At 53.3% G+C, this 15,411-nt stretch overlaps 2 protein-coding genes across 2 annotated transcripts in view; one reads left to right on the forward strand and one right to left on the reverse strand.

Annotated features, from left to right (window-relative positions):
* Positions 1 to 8,270, forward strand: part of Myoc (myocilin) — a 41,190-nt gene extending 32,920 nt beyond the window's left edge. The window contains exons 2-3 of the mRNA XM_077802466.1: positions 5,435 to 5,551; positions 6,994 to 8,270. Of these exons, the coding sequence (XP_077658592.1) occupies positions 5,435 to 5,551; positions 6,994 to 7,778 (902 nt within the window). The 3' untranslated portion in view covers positions 7,779 to 8,270. The remainder of the gene's footprint in view (positions 1 to 5,434; positions 5,552 to 6,993) is intronic.
* Positions 8,271 to 13,520: 5,250 nt separating this feature from the next.
* On the reverse strand, positions 13,521 to 14,823 carry Myocos (myocilin opposite strand). The gene is made up of 2 exons (XM_077802958.1): positions 14,729 to 14,823; positions 13,521 to 13,680 (listed from the first exon to the last, which is right to left on the reverse strand). Exons 1-2 carry the CDS (start codon positions 14,821 to 14,823, stop codon positions 13,521 to 13,523), a joined length of 255 nt encoding a protein of 84 aa, XP_077659084.1.
* Between the last annotated feature and the right edge of the window lie 588 nt (positions 14,824 to 15,411).

Below are 15,411 nucleotides of genomic sequence, written 5' to 3' on the forward strand. Positions count from 1 at the left end.
AGGTACAGCCAGGGACATTCAGGTGAAGACTAACTGTGATGACAGGTAGAGCCCCAGAAGTTACAGCCAGGGACATTCAGGTGAAGACTAACTGTGATGACAGGTAGAGTCCCAGAAGGTACCGCCAGGGCCATTCAGGTGAAGACTAACTGTGATGACAGGTTAGCCCCAGAAGGTACAGCCAGGGACATTCAGGTGAAGACTATCTGTGATGACAGGTAGAGACCCAGAAGGTACAGCCAGGGACATTCAGGTGAAGACTAACTGTGATGACAGGTAGAGCCCCAGAAGGTACAGCCAGGGACATTCAGGCGAAGACTAACTGTGATGACAGGTAGAGCCCCAGAAGGTACAGCCAGGGCCATTCAGGTGAAGACTAACTGTGATGACAGGTAGAGCCCACAGAAGGTACAGCCAGGGACATTCAGGTGAAGACTAACTGTGATGACAGGTAGAGCCCACAGAAGGTACAGCCAGGGACATTCAGGTGAAGACTAACTGTGATGATAGGTAGAGCCCACAGAAGGTACAGCCAGGGACATTCAGGTGAAGACTAACTGTGATGACAGGTAGAGCCCCAGAAGGTACAGCCAGGGACATTCAGGTGAAGACTAACTGTGATGACAGGTAGAGCCCCAGAAGGTACAGCCAGGGACATTCAGGTGAAGACTAACTATGATGACAGGTAGAGCCCACAGAAGGTACAGCCAGGGACATTCAGGTGAACACTAATTGTGATGACAGGTAGAGCACACAGAAGGTACAGCCAGGGACATTCAGGTGAAGACTAACTGTGATGACAGGTAGAGCCCCAGAAGGTACAGCCAGGGACATTCAGGTGAAGAGTAACTGTGATGACAGGTAGAGCCCCAGAAGGTACCGCCAGGGACATTCAGGTAAAGACTAACTGTGATGACAGGTAGAGCCTCAGAAGGTACAGCCAAGGACATTCAGGTGTAGACTAACTGTGATGACAGGTAGAGCCCACAGAAGGTACAGCCAGGGACATTCAGGTGAAGACTAACTGTGATGACAGGTAGAGCCCCAGAAGGTACAGCCAGGGACATTCAGGTGAAGACTAACTGTGATGACAGGTAGAGCCCCAGAAGGTACAGCCAGGGACATTCAGGTGAAGACTAACTGTGATGACAGGTAGAGCCCCAGAAGGTACAGCCAGGGACATTCAGGTGAAGACTAACTGTGATGACAGGTAGAGCCCCAGAAGGTACAGCCAGGGACATTCAGGTGAAGACTAACTATGATGACAGGTAGAGCCCACAGAAGGTACAGCCAGGGACATTCAGGTGAACACTAATTTTGATGACAGGTAGAGCACACAGAAGGTACAGCCAGGGACATTCAGGTGAAGACTAACTGTGATGACAGGTAGAGCCCCAGAAGGTACAGCCAGGGACATTCAGGTGAAGAGTAACTGTGATGACAGGTAGAGCCCCAGAAGGTACCGCCAGGGACATTCAGGTAAAGACTAACTGTGATGACAGGTAGAGCCTCAGAAGGTACAGCCAAGGACATTCAGGTGAAGACTAACTGTGATGACAGGTAGAGCCCACAGAAGGTACAGCCAGGGACATTCAGGTGAAGACTAACTGTGATGACAGGTAGAGCCCCAGAAGGTACAGCCAGGGACATTCAGGTGAAGACTAACTGTGATGATAGGTAGAGCCCACAGAAGGTACAGCCAGGGACATTCAGGTGAAGACTAACTGTGATGACAGGTAGAGCCCACAGAAGGTACAGCCAGGGACATTCAGGTGAAGACTAACTGTGATGACAGGTAGAGCCCACAGAAGGTACAGCCACGGACATTCAGGTGAAGAGTAACTATGATGACAGGTAGAGCCCCAGAAGCTACCGCCAGGGACATTCAGGTGAAGACTAACTGTGATGACAGGTAGAGCCCCAGAAGGTACAGCCAGGGATATTCAGGTGAAGACTAACTGTGATGACAGGTAGAGCCCACAGAAGGTACCGCCAGGGACATTCAGGTGAAGACTAACTGTGACGACATGTAGAGTGATGACAGGTAGAGCCCCAGAAGGTACCGGCAGGGACATTCAGGTGAAGACTAACTGTGATGACAGGTAGAGCCCCAGAAGGTACCGGCAGGGACATTCAGGTGAAGACTAACTGTGATGACATGTAGTGCCCCAGAAGGTACAGCCAGGGACATTCAGGTGAAGACTAACTGTGATGACAGGTAGAGCCCCAGAAGGTACAGCCAGGGACATTCAGGTGAAGACTAACTGTGATGACAGGTAGAGCCCCAGAAGGTACAGCCAGGGACATTCAGGTGAAGACTAACTGTGATGGCAGGTAGAGACCCAGAAGGTACAGCCAGGGACATTCAGGTGAAGACTCACTGTGATGACAGGGCCAGTGCAAGACAGAGTTAAACTCCAGGTGGCTCCTCAGAGGAGGGAGGGGATGGTCGGCAGGATGGACTTGGGAGGGGTCCCGACCTCATCGGTCAAGGTATGCTCAGCCCATGAGAGCAGAGAGGGGGCTGGTTGGCCTGAGCAGGTCCGGGGGTGCCAAACACTTCCTGAGTGCAGGGCACATGTGGGCCAAGCAACTCCTGGGGCCTGGGTGTCCAGGAAGTGAGGAGCAGGGCCAGCAGGGCCTTCAGAGCTCTGCCGTCCCCACGGAGTGCTGGCTTCCATGTGGGAGGGCCGTGGAAAGTCCATGGCCAGGACGAGGCTGCAAGGTCACAGAGGAGCAGCTGGGGCAGGGCTCCCTTGCATTCTGCACACAGGGACAATCCCCCACAGCCCACTTCCCTCTAGTGTCCTCTACTGAGATGGTTGATAATGCACTCACTTTACACAAGGGACCTTGGCTCTCCCACAGCAGGTGTGAAAGGGCAAGTGTTCAACTGTGAGAAGCAGGCCTCCACAACTGGCCATGCCCACCACAGGTGCAAGGGCTCACATCCACAACTGGCCACGCCCACCACAGGTGCAAGGGCTCACATCCACAACAGGCCACACCCACCACAGGTGCAAGGGCTCACATCCACAACAGGCCACACCCACCACAGGTGGACAGGCTCACATCTATAACTGGCCACGCCCACCACGGGGTGCAAGGGCTCACATCGTCCACAGCTTTGGTTTTATTCCAGCTCCCCCACTGACTAGCTGTGAGACCCTGGGCGAGTTACTTAACCCCTTTGAAGCTTGCTTTCCTCATTTGCATTTGGAGATACCAGTGCTCACTTTCAGAACTGTTTTTGTTTGGTCTTGTTATTTTGCCGTATGGGTTTTGAGCTCAGGGGCACTCTACTTCTGAGCTACAGCCCTGCACACCCTGTGCTCCCCTCAACACTTTTTCTCTTTGAGACAAGGTCTAAATGGCCAGGCGGGCCTGGGACGTGCCATGCTCCTGCCTCAGCCTCCTGAGTGGCTGGGATTACAGGCGGGAGCCTCTGGGCCTGGCTGGCTTTCAGGACTGTTACAGGAAATAGAGGAATTGAACAGCAAGCACCTAGCATGCACTGACTCACAGTAGCACTTAATGAGTGATGGCAACGACTGAATCTCATTAGCTGCAGGTGGCCATCCCCCAGCCTTGTCCCACTTCCCTGAAAATCTGAAGCACCACTCTGTCCCCCACCGCTGCAGCCTCCTGTGGGAGAGGCTTCCCATGTGCACCCCTCCCCCTGCAGGTTGGCATTCTCCTCTCCTGGGACCCACAGCAATACAGACTTCAAGATCTTTGTTTTTAAAAGATGACTTTTGGGGGCTATTTTAGGTTCACAGCAAAATTGAGAGGAAGGGACAGATATTTCCCACTGGCATAGCTTCCCCTCTTCCTGCGGACCCCCCTCAGGGATAAAGTTGACAAACCCACACTGACATGTCATAGTTACTAAGACCACAGCTTACGCTTTGGGTTTTGGACAAACATAAAATAATGTATCCACCATTAGGGTACCATGCCCAGGAGTTCCCTTTCCCCAGAAGCCGGCGTCCAATGTCTATTTATTCCTGCCTGCACGCTGCCCTGGAAACCACGATCTTTTTACTGCTTCCATGGTTTGCCTCACACTCTCTCCCCTCCCCCAGTCCTGGGGATGGAATTCAGGGCCACTCCCAGGCTAGGCAAGCACTCCACATCCCCAGCCCTTGAATTATTACTGTGTGGGGTGGGGTGGGGGGCAATGGGATTGAACTCAGGGGTGTTCTATTACTGAGAGATTCCTCCGGCCTCAGCCTCCCAAGCAGCTGGGATTACGGGCCACAACCCAGCACACAATTGCCTGGGGATCTGTTGGCCTTACTGTACTTGAATCATCATCAAACCTACAGTTTAAAATAGCCACACCTGTTTTAAATGCTCCTGTGACCACTGCTTCATCCTTGGAGTCAAGAATTGCTTTGAATCCTAAGCAAAGGTAGGACCCATGGTGACAATGACCAAATGTCTAACCAGGGTCACCCATGTTCTCCCCTTCTCACACCCTCCCCTAGTTCTCACAGGAACCTTGCACACACTCGTCCTTATGCAGTGTGGCCTCAGAAAGAGACAGACATTTCAACTGAGCGTGTGAAGCTTGACATGTTACTAACAACTGCATATTTCAAGATCACTAGAGAGGATTTTGAATGTTCCCAACACAAAGGAATAAGACATGTCTAAGAGGTAGAAGTGCCAATTACCATGAGCTGATCTACTGAAATGTCACTCTGGACCCCAGTGATACATGTGTCAATTAAAAATTAAAAAGTATTTTAAAAATAAAATGATAAGCTGGTTGTGGTGGCACATGCCTGTAATCAGGGTAGGCAGAGCACAAGTTCAAGGCCAGCCTCAGCAGCTTAGCAAGAATCCGTTTTAAAAGAAAAAAAAAGGGATAGGGAGGTAGGGATAAGGCTCCCCTGGGTTCAGTCCCCAGTAACACACATCATACCCCCCCAAAAAAAAATAGAAGAAAGAAAAAATCTGGAGGTTTCTTGTAAGATGCTTGTAGATGACAAGGAAAACCTAAGTCACAGAACAAAAGCATGTTTGATATTCAGATATCTAATTGCTTAGAGCCTTAATATTCCTGAAATCACACCTCATATACTCACAAGCCTGCCCTTCTGGTGGAAAGTATTTCAAAAGTGCAAAGTCTTATTTTATTCTGAATATCCAACTCTGTGCTGGGCAGTTTGCTAAGTGATTTAACTGCTATGTAATTAGGTAAGCTTTTTAATTGTGGGATTTTTTAAACAGTGGGGAGAAAAGCATGAGCCCAGGGCAGCTCTGAGCCCCACAGTCTTCCCCGGCCTGATCCCCACCACACCCCGGCATCGTCTTAAAGCAGATCTCCAACGAGGAGTCTGGGGAGCCTAACGAAATGCTCTCCTCCACAGTCGATCCCTGGCCCGTGTCTTCTCATGGCACAGCCCGACTCTCTCTCTTCATACAGCTTCTCAGTGGAATCTGGACACCCTGGCCTTCCAGGAACTCAAGTCGGAGTTGACCAAGGTTCCGGCTTCCCAGATCTTGGAGAGTCCCTCTGGCCCTCCCAGGAGTGACGATGACGGTATGAAGTGGGTGTCTTCCCTGCTGAGCCCACGTTGCCTCTGTCGTGTCTAGTTCTGTGTTCAGATTTGGAGAGTAAATGCCATCAGGAGTGACCTCCCTGGGAGCAGAGACAGGGAGGGACTGAGGACAAGAACCACTCTTTCCTTTTGCCAGGGCAGGTCCTCAGGGAGGCAGCCTTTCCCAGGAGAGTCTGTCTCCTGCCACCCACCCTGGAAGGCAGCTGGGCTGCACCGGGAGAAGATGAGCAAGGCCTATTAGCCCACTTGGTCACTGCATTGCACCTGGGAAGTCACAAGCCTCAGTAGCTCCTTCACACCCTTAACCTGAGGGCCAGGTAGCTGCCCTGTCCCATCTAGCACTGTCTGTTAGTAAAGGTATTTCTGCTGAACTTCGGCCACCTAGGAAAAGCACAATTGCCCCTCTCCAAAGTGTTCCCCGAAGGAATGATTTTTAGAAGCTCTGCCTGTGTTACTTACAATTACTGTGAGCACTGAAGGGCACCCATGGGGATGGGGTAATGAAATATTCAAAGCATGATTCAGTAAACGGTACCCACCTTCTGTGTCGACATTGAAGGTGCCCGCTAAAGCACAGAAATCTCTCTTGATTCTGCTAAATCTAAATTTTCAACCTTTTTTTTTTTTTTTTTAGTGCTGGGGATTGAACTAGGTTTGAGGTTTCTTCTTCTAAGATACTCGCATATGACAAGGAAGACCTCTAAGTCCACAGAAATTTTTTTTTTTAATATTCAGATATCTAATCGCTAAGAGCCTTAATAAGGTGGGGAATGTGCTCCGCTTCCAACCTTCTTTTATTTATTCATTTTAATTTATTTATTTGTCACCCCCAGCCCTCTTGATTTTTGATCGAGACAAGGTCTCACCAAGTGGCCAAGGCTGACCTTCCTGGGCCTCCTGAAGAGCTGGAATCACAGGTGTCCACCATGAGGCCTAACTAGAAGTCATTCTTATAAGGAATCTATTTTCACTCTTTTAAAATAACACATCAAACTTGAAAGTCATGGGAAGTGATCTAACGAACCCTCGGGTCCCTGCCAAGCTCGAGTGTTGCCGTTGTGGTTGAAGCCGTCTAAGGCCTCGCCCTTGACGACTGGGAGGAGCAGGAATCCCTTCCCACCACAGACCCACCGCACATCTGCTGTGCATGTTCTCTGTACCTACCCCTAACCTGTCTAATCACTTCTCAGACTTGAAACAGCCCTGCTGTCCCCCGTTGCCTGGGAAGGCCGAGGCGTGCAGAGCTGAGGAGCTTATTGAAAGTCAGGTCTATTTGCAGCCAAACCCAGATTTAAGCCCAGACAGCTGGTCCTGGGGCCCCTACTTCTGCCTGCTCTGCTGCTTCCACTCTGTCACTGAATGTATCTGGAGAGCTGATGGATACGAGGTGCCTTTTTTTAAATTATTTTTTTTAATCCATCAGGCTGTGGAGAACTGGTTTGGGTAGGAGAGCCTGTCACCCTGAGGACCGCAGAAACAATCACCGGCAAGTACGGCGTGTGGATGAGAGACCCCAGGCCCGCCTTCCCCTACACGCGGGAGACCACGTGGAGGATCGACACGGTGGGCACAGACATCCACCAGGTCTTTGAGTACAGCCTCATCAGCCAGTTCGTGCAGGGCTACCCCTCCAAGGTGCACGTGCTGCCCCGGGCGCTGGAGAGCACCGGTGCAGTGGTGTATGGGGGGAGCCTCTATTTCCAGGGCGCCGAATCCAGAACCGTGATCAGGTACGAGCTGAACACGGAGGCAGTGAAGGCGGAGAAGGACATCCCGGGGGCCGGCTACCACGGACAGTTCCCGTACTCGTGGGGCGGCTACACAGACATTGACTTGGCTGTGGATGAGACGGGCCTGTGGGTCATCTACAGCACTGAGGAGGCCAAAGGAGCCATCGTCCTCTCCAAACTGAACCCGGAGAGCCTGGAGCTGGAACAGACCTGGGAGACCAACATCCGTAAGCAGTCAGTCGCCAACGCCTTCGTCATCTGCGGCACCTTGTACACGGTCAGCAGCTACTCCTCGGCCGAAGCCACTGTCAACTTTGCTTATGACACGGGCACAGGGGTCAGTAAGACCCTGACCATCCCATTCAAGAACCGCTACAAGTACAGCAGCATGATCGACTACAACCCCCTGGAGAGGAAGCTCTTTGCCTGGGACAACTTCAACATGGTGACCTATGACATCAAGCTCTCCAGGATGTGAGGAGCCCCCAGCCCTGCCAGCAAAGGCAGGAGGAGAGAATGCTCAGGGCTCCAGAGGGGGGTGGGCTGCTGGGACCGCCGTCCATGCAGAGCCAGCACTTCTCCTGCTCCCTCGATGCAGGAGACCGCGTGAACCACCACGGCAGGCAGGGTAGCCATCTGAGGGCTGAGACAACTGTGTAGTAGGATAGGTATTCTTTTCTTCTGTCGGCTTTTAAAGGGATGCTTGTCCAAGATAGTTCAAGGTTTCTGTAGATTTGGGGCAAGAGCTCAAAGGCCTGGTGGTTTCTTCATAAAACCATTACTCTCGAAAGTTGCACGGCTTCCTAAGCCATGATAACAGCAGCATTTCTAAAAGAAGAGAAATAGCCCCGTGGCCTGCACTGAACTTACGTAAGAAGTGTTTACTACCACTGGCTTCTAATGCTTCAGGAAGAATTCAGTTGCGTATTCTATAACCCTTGCCTTGGAAAATAAAATGATCATATATGACCGTGAACTTTGTGAGAATCTTTGCCTAAGAGAAGCATGCAGATTCCAACAAGCAGATAATTCCTTTGGGCTGGGAGGTGTGATTGCGAAGTGCTGGGTGTGTGTGTGTGTGTGTGTGCACGTGTGTGCATGTAAGCAGGAGGCTTGTGCTTGGTTTCAAGGCTGCGCCCAGATGGCACCAGGCACACAGTGGAATCCATGCCTCCATCTCTTGGTGTTCCTGGCCCTTCCTAAAGCATATTCCATTTCTCCATCAACTCAGCCTCTCTGGACCCTAGGTCCCCTTTGGTTCTTATCTGTTGTCCTAGGTATCAATTGTATAAGCCACAACCTCAGTCCTCATAGTATTTTTCTCCAATTCTTATAATTTTGATAAAATGCACATAACAACGCTTCCCATCTTGACCGTTTGAGTGCGTGGTTCAGTGGTATTAAGTACATACGACGAGTTGTTCAACCATCGCCCCATCTATGTTCAGAACTCTTTCACCTTGTAAAGCTGAAACTCATACCTGTTGAGTAATAACTCCCAGCCAGGCACGGTGGCCCATGCCTGTAATCCTAGTGGCTCAGGAGGCTGAAACAGGAGAATCGTGAGTTCAAAGCTGGCAGCCATGGAGAGGCGAGGTGCTCAGCAACTCGGTGAGATGCTGTCAAATGTGGCTAACTCCCAGGGCTGGAGAGGGGCTCAGTGGAAGAGCGCTTGCCTGGCATGGGCAAGGCCCTAGGTTCAGCCCCCAGTGCCACAAAAGTGGAACCAAAAAACTCCCCATTTGGGGCTGGGGATGTGGCTTAAGCGGTAGCGCGCTCGCCTGGCATGCGTGCGGCCCGGGTTCGATCCTCAGCACCACATACCAACAAAGATGTTGTGTCCGCCGAGAACTAAAAAATAAATATTAAAAAATTCAAAAAAAAAAAGCAAAAACAAAACTCCCCATTCCCTATGGAATTACTTTTTATTATTTTTATTTTTTTAAGTTATAGATGGTTACAATATCTTTATTTTGCTTATTTGTATCTTTGTGTGGTGCTGAGGATTGAACCCAGTGCCTCACATGTGCGAGGCAACCGCTCTGCCACCAAGACGCCACCACAGCCCTGGAATTACTTTTTAGTGACTGAACTTACTTTCCACAGTTGTCACTGTGTCGCTTCAGCATGTTGTCACTTATTTCAGGGTTTCCTCTCCCACTCCCCCGAGGTGGCTCCGTGCTGAGGGCACCGAGTGGTGAGGACGCGGGCAGAGCTGCCCACACCTGGCTGAACCATCTGTGTGGGTTCCGGCCCTTGCTGCTGACATGGCGACCCATCAAGACGGCCAGGCCTGTCTAGGTCTATGGCTTTTCCTGGCCTGCTGTGTGTCCCGTTGGCACACGGGGACATTTGAGGAGTTGCCCTGGGCATAGGGATGCAGGTCCGCCTCTGCTCTTCTGCTGGTGCTGGGCCACTGCTCCTGGAGCTTTGCCACCCAGACCCCAAGCTCCCCCGGGAAGCTGCGCCAGTCCCCTCTGCTCTCGGGAGCCCCAAACGGTGGGAGCTCCCCAGAATCCAGGCTCTGCCTCTGGCATCCCTCGCTCCCCCAGACTTTACTCACACTGCAGGGGCGGGACAGCCCTTTCTCTGTGGTCTTCCGGGGACTGGGGCTTGGCCTTCTAAGAGAAGCAGCTCGGGAGGCCCCAGCCTGGGCTTGAAAGAGATCCTCCCGCCCGTGAGCGGCGAGGGCCGCTGTGGAAAGCGGAGCCAGGGCTCGACTTCTCTTTTCCACAGGCCGTCGATTCTCATGGAGGCTACTCTTGTATGGACCAGGAGGGGGAGGACAAGGCCACAGACGCCTCTCCACTGCGTCTCGGTGGCCTGGGGCTGCGGTGACCACCGCAGACCGGGGGCCTCAGAGACAGACACGGATTTCCTGCGACTCGGTGGGCGGGAAACCCGAGTCAAGGGGTCGGCAGGATGGGCTTCTCCCAAGGTCCCTCTCCTCGGTGGGCAGGGGGTCTTCTCCCCTGTCTTCACACAGTCCTCCCTGTGAACCGTCCCAATCTCCTCTTGCGATGAGGGCAGCAGTCATTTTAGGCTGTGGCCCACCCTGGGGACCTCGTATTGATTCAGTTACCTCTTTACAGGCCAGATCTCCAAAGCAGGCCGCACTCTACAGGTTTTCTACCCTGATCTGAAACACTCAGGACCTAAAGTGTTTTCAATTCGGAGTTTTTCAGGTCTGCGGTATTTGTAGACCCACGAGGACGTGTCTTGGGGCTGGACCCAGATCTACACCTGAAATTGACTTGTGTTTCCATCCACCTTGGCACATAGCCTGAAGGAGATTTCTTGCGACACTTTCCGTGTGGCCCCTTGGGACGGACTTCACAGGAGGTCAGGTGACAAATCACATGTCTCTTGGGCCTTCACACCAGCACCTGAAAGTGTCAGATTTTGGACTCTTTCTGATTTGGGATTTAGGATGTTCACTGGCATTAGGGTGAAGACTTTAACCTACTACAAGTGAGCCCCTAATAGCTAGCTGTCCCCACTCTCCCTCATGGACGAGACTCTCGAGACAAGGGAGCCCAGAGGTCAGCAGGCAGGGCCTCATCCACCTGCTGAGCCCCGTGACTGCCAGGTGTGCGGTGGGAAGCGGCAGGTGAGGAGGCACAGCTCCCCATCAGCCGTGTTTCTGGCTTCGGGACAGAGAAGGTGACGGAAGGAAGAACAGAGGGCAGAAGGAAACTCCTTCCCTACCCTCCGGGGCTGGACGCTCCTGCACCCTCGTGTCTTTGGCTGGTTCCTCCTTCTAACCCCGACCTCTGAGGTGGAAGTACCCCAGGGCTCAATGCAGGGGCTCCTCTGTCCTCATCCTCTGGCAACGTCATCTACTCTCCAGGCTTCAAGTGCCATGTCCATGCTGATGGCTGCACCCAGCACTAATCTCCCCAGCACAGTCCTTACCCCAGAATTCCAGATTCACGTATTCATTTGCCCAGTGACATTTCCACTTGATGGCTTCTGGGCTTATCAAACTAGCAAAACTTGAACTTCTGAGTCCTCCCCGCCCTGCTCCACACATCGAGTCGGCTCTGCCTGGAGCTGGTGGCCCTCCGTCCCCACAGTCGCACAAGCCAACAATCTCAGGGTGGTCCTTTATCCCTCTCTCACTCCCCACATTCCATGGATCAGCAACTCGATGGGCTCTTTCAAATACACAGATCCAGAATCTGGCCTCCTTTCTCATCGCCCCAACTGCCACTGGTCCCAATGCCATCTTGTTCCTGGATCACGACGGTGGCACCCAAACCGCCTCCTCCCCCCTCACCAGCACCACCTCTTACCCCCACTGCGGCCAGAAAACGCCATTAGAAAGCAAGGCGGCCTGGGCCCCTTGTTCCCTGGAAACCCTCGCGGCTTCCCATCTCCCAGGCAAAGACGGAGCCCTTCCCAAGCCACAGGACCACCACCTTTCCCACAGGGGGACGTCCCATCACCCGACTCCAGCCAAGCCCAGTGGCCTCCTGGCTCTCCCTCAAACGCACCCGGCACACTGTGTCCTCCAAACTGTGGCTCCAGCTCCTCCCTCTCCCCAGACGTCCACACAGCTGACACCATCACTGGCTGCAAGTCTTTGCTCAGATGCCACCTTCCTAGATGTCACCCAGACCCTGTTTAAAATTGTAGGCAACCTACTGTTTCCTGGGCACTTGTAATTTCTCTTACCCCGTTTTATTATTTGAGAATTTATTTTCCATGATACTCACTCATCACTTCCTCAAGGATGGTAAGTTCACGTTTTTAGGTTGTGTGTATGTGTGTGTGTGTGTATTTTGGTGGGGGGTGGTACTGGGCATTGAACACAGGGAGGCTTTGCCACTGAGCTACAATATGAGACAGGCGGTCACTGATTGCTTAGGGCCTAAGCTGCTGAGGCTGACCTCAAACCTGAGATCCTCCTGCGTCAGCCTCAAGTCACTGGGATTACAGGCATGCACCACGGTGCCCAGCACATTTTTTGCTAGTCTTCCTCCACTGGAAGACTATTCCTCTGAGGCGGGGATTGATCATTCTGTACAACAAAATATCCCTAGTGCGGGCGACTCCTATGGTGGTCCTCAACAATGCTTGTTAGACAGATGAACAGAAAGAACATCCTGGAGCATGCTTAGAAATAGAACGAGGAATAAAACCAGCACAAGAGCTTCTTCCCTTGATTCTATTCTTCACTGGCTGTGGCCTTGCAGGGCTGGACCTCTGTCCCAGACGGTCACGTTCTACATGTGACATCCAGCAGGGTGGCCACCGGCTCTGAAGCCACCGAGGACTTGTGACGTGAACTGTGCGGCCGAGGGACTGAATTGCTGTTCACCACTGGTTTGGCACGAGCTGGATAAACCCAGGGCCTCGGGCCTATTAGGCGAGTGCCCTGCCACTGAACCCAGCAGCCCGAGGTTTTTTAAAACCTTATTTAATTTTAATGAACTTAAATGGAAGCAGCCATTCGTGGCTCGCGGCCATCCTGCTGGACAGTGCCGGTCAGCTCCCTCGTCTGACTGGGGCCACAGCATGAGCACCTGCCTGGTGGTGACAGGGTCGGTGCACACTGCTCTGCTGCCGATGCCCGCAGAGGCCTGCTGACCATGTGGTTGGAGGACCAGGCACCTGGGTAAGGCCAGGTCTGCAGAGCACACCACGCGGACTCCAGGAGGATGTGGACAAAGTCAAGGATGGCACGGCAGGAGTTTTCCTATGTGTGTCTGAGTTATCCCCCTCCCCAGGCCTTGCAACCATTCAGGGTGCCCTAGAAATCCTTCAGGGTGCCCTGGGGTCTGCCAAGAGGTGGAGCAGGGGACCCACTAAATCATCCACACTTGGCCGCTTGGCAGAATGGGCTTCTGGTACAGAGTCTTTTAACCTCCTAGAAGTAAACTTTGAAACCGCTATTTTTCAAAGTCAACCACCCTACACCCTGAGTTCCTCTAGCATGGAGGGGCCACACAGCGGTGGTGTCCGGCCTGAGTTCTGAAAACCCAAACACCCCCGGGTTCTCTGGACCTTTAGAGTCAACGCAGCAAAAATTGAACCCCAAATCTGCACGTGTCATGTCAGAGACTCAGCTGGAAACGAAATCCCTCTCACCATCAACAGAGGTTCTGGGGAAAGAAAAAGAGGAAAGAGGATTCTCAGACAGCTGTCAAGGACAGACTCAGGAACGCCACCGACACCGTTTGCTGGGGTTTTATGTAAGAATCTGCGACAAAATCGCTTAAGTCGTCCTTGGTGGGGAGGTGGGATCCTCGGCTGGAGAAGGAGGCGGGGCAGGGGGTACTGTGAGGTAGGTCTTTCTGGGAGGAGGCGTTTGTTCTGTGCCCACCTGGGAGAGCGACTCCCCAGCTTCATAGCCTTTCTTGGTCATCACGTCTTCTCTAGAAGGAAAGACACATCAAGTAGCCAGATGAGAGGCTAGTTCAAGTTCAAGGCCAGCCTGGGCAACTTGGAAAGACCCTGAGCAATTTAAAAAGGCTGGGGATGAAGCTCAGTGGTAGAGCACCCCTGGGTTCCATCCCCAGTACCCAAAGGAAGAAGGTTTTCAAATACAGATAGGATGAAAAAAAGAGAGAATTACACACCCAGATGTCGATACCTGAAGAGGACCAGGTAACATTTTAGGGGACTGTCTCCCACTCCTCTGTCACCATCCCCTTGCAAAAACAAGACACACTCTATTTAATTCTGAGTCAGCTCTTCTCAAAGTGAGCTCAACTGTCTCCCTTGGTCCGACAGAACCAGTGGGGCTGGGATCCAGGCTCCCCACCCTGGGGTCGCCTCCCCGGCTGGGCTCTCTGTGCGGCCAGGCACCCTGTGAACGCTCCAGCCTGGGCGGACGCTGCCTCCAGGGTTTCCGCGCCTCCCACACAGGCCTGAGCGTCCCTCCCACTCTTCCAGCCCCAGCCCCCAAGTCTCCCCTTCTGAAGAGCCGGGCTTTGCCATCCTGCTCAGGGCTGGGCAAACCGGCCTTGGAGGAACAGGAGCAGCAGGTCGAGCCGTCAGGGATTCAGGTTTCATTTGACCTGAACACTTGCCGAGCCCCAAGGTCTGAAGATTGGCTAAAAGCAGAAACCAAGGACCTGCCGATTCTCAGCCACACCCTGCATACGTCAGGGGTCCGTCTGGGACAGAGGTGATCCACACAGGACACGTGGCCGGTAAAAGGCAGAACAGGGGTCCACACTCGGGTGTGGGAGGCGGCAGCAGGGAACGAGTGTCCAGCACACTGGACGTACACTGGTGGAAGTCATGGCCAGGAGGGCCTGGGAGAAAGCTCTGTCTCCCACAGCAGGTGACCCTGCCTTCCCAGCAGGACAGGAATAAAGGTGGACAACCAGGGCCCTCTGCAGCTTCCAGCGCCTGCTGGGGCTCAGCCACTATTCCCCAGCCCCACCCCACAGCAAGCCAGAGGAGAGCCCCAGGTACCTCCTGTCCATGGTGACTCTGCGCCTGGTCACCTCGGAGGCCAGGTCTCTGTAGGGAAGTTCAATGCCGGGGTCCCCAGGGCTCTTCTGAGCCATGGCGTGCCCTCGGAGCACTGGAGGAGCCAGATGCCCCGCACCTGTGTAGCCAAAACCCAAGCGTCAGAAATAGGATTCAGGTGCAGGGGAATGCTCCAGGTCCACCCAGCATGGCTGGCAGAGGACGGTCACCTTCTCAGGAGTCTTCCCTCTCCCCACCTGGTCAGGAGGCCCAGAGACTACCCGACTCTCCCCGGATGGCACAGCAGGCCGACCTGCTGCCTCCCTCTGATGGCGCCCTCCCTCTCGGGGCTCTTGGCACCTGCAGGGCTTTCTTCCCAGAGCCCCAGCCTTCCACAGGAGAGGAGAGGAACTCGGACAGCAGGGGACTGGAGCCAGTCCCCTTACCCACACAGGCACAGGCGGCTCCATATCAGAAGACATGGCTGTCGCCCGTAAGTGCCGCCACGGGACCTCTCGACTTGTACCAGGACTCCCGGGAGACCAACGGGGAACTAAGCAGCAGAGGAGTCAGGCAGCTTCCGCAGAAGGCACAGAGCAGGAATCTGACCCCGGGTCTCTCTGCCTCAGGGACCAGGCTCTCTCCACTGCAGAGCCAAGCAACCCCAAGTGCCACCTCAGGACCAA

Source organism: Urocitellus parryii, chromosome 9 (assembly GCF_045843805.1).
Source record: "Urocitellus parryii isolate mUroPar1 chromosome 9, mUroPar1.hap1, whole genome shotgun sequence".
Taxonomy (NCBI): Eukaryota; Metazoa; Chordata; class Mammalia; order Rodentia; family Sciuridae; genus Urocitellus; species Urocitellus parryii.

Bases quoted from the DNA above. Each gene is read 5' to 3' on its own strand.
- Myocos (XM_077802958.1), bottom strand. From the start codon at position 14,823: ATGGCTCAGAAGAGCCCTGGGGACCCCGGCATTGAACTTCCCTACAGA. The intron at 13,681-14,728 runs GTACCTGGGGCT...CTTTCCTTCTAG, and splicing joins AGAGTCACCATGGACAGGAG to AGAAGACGTGATGACCAAGA.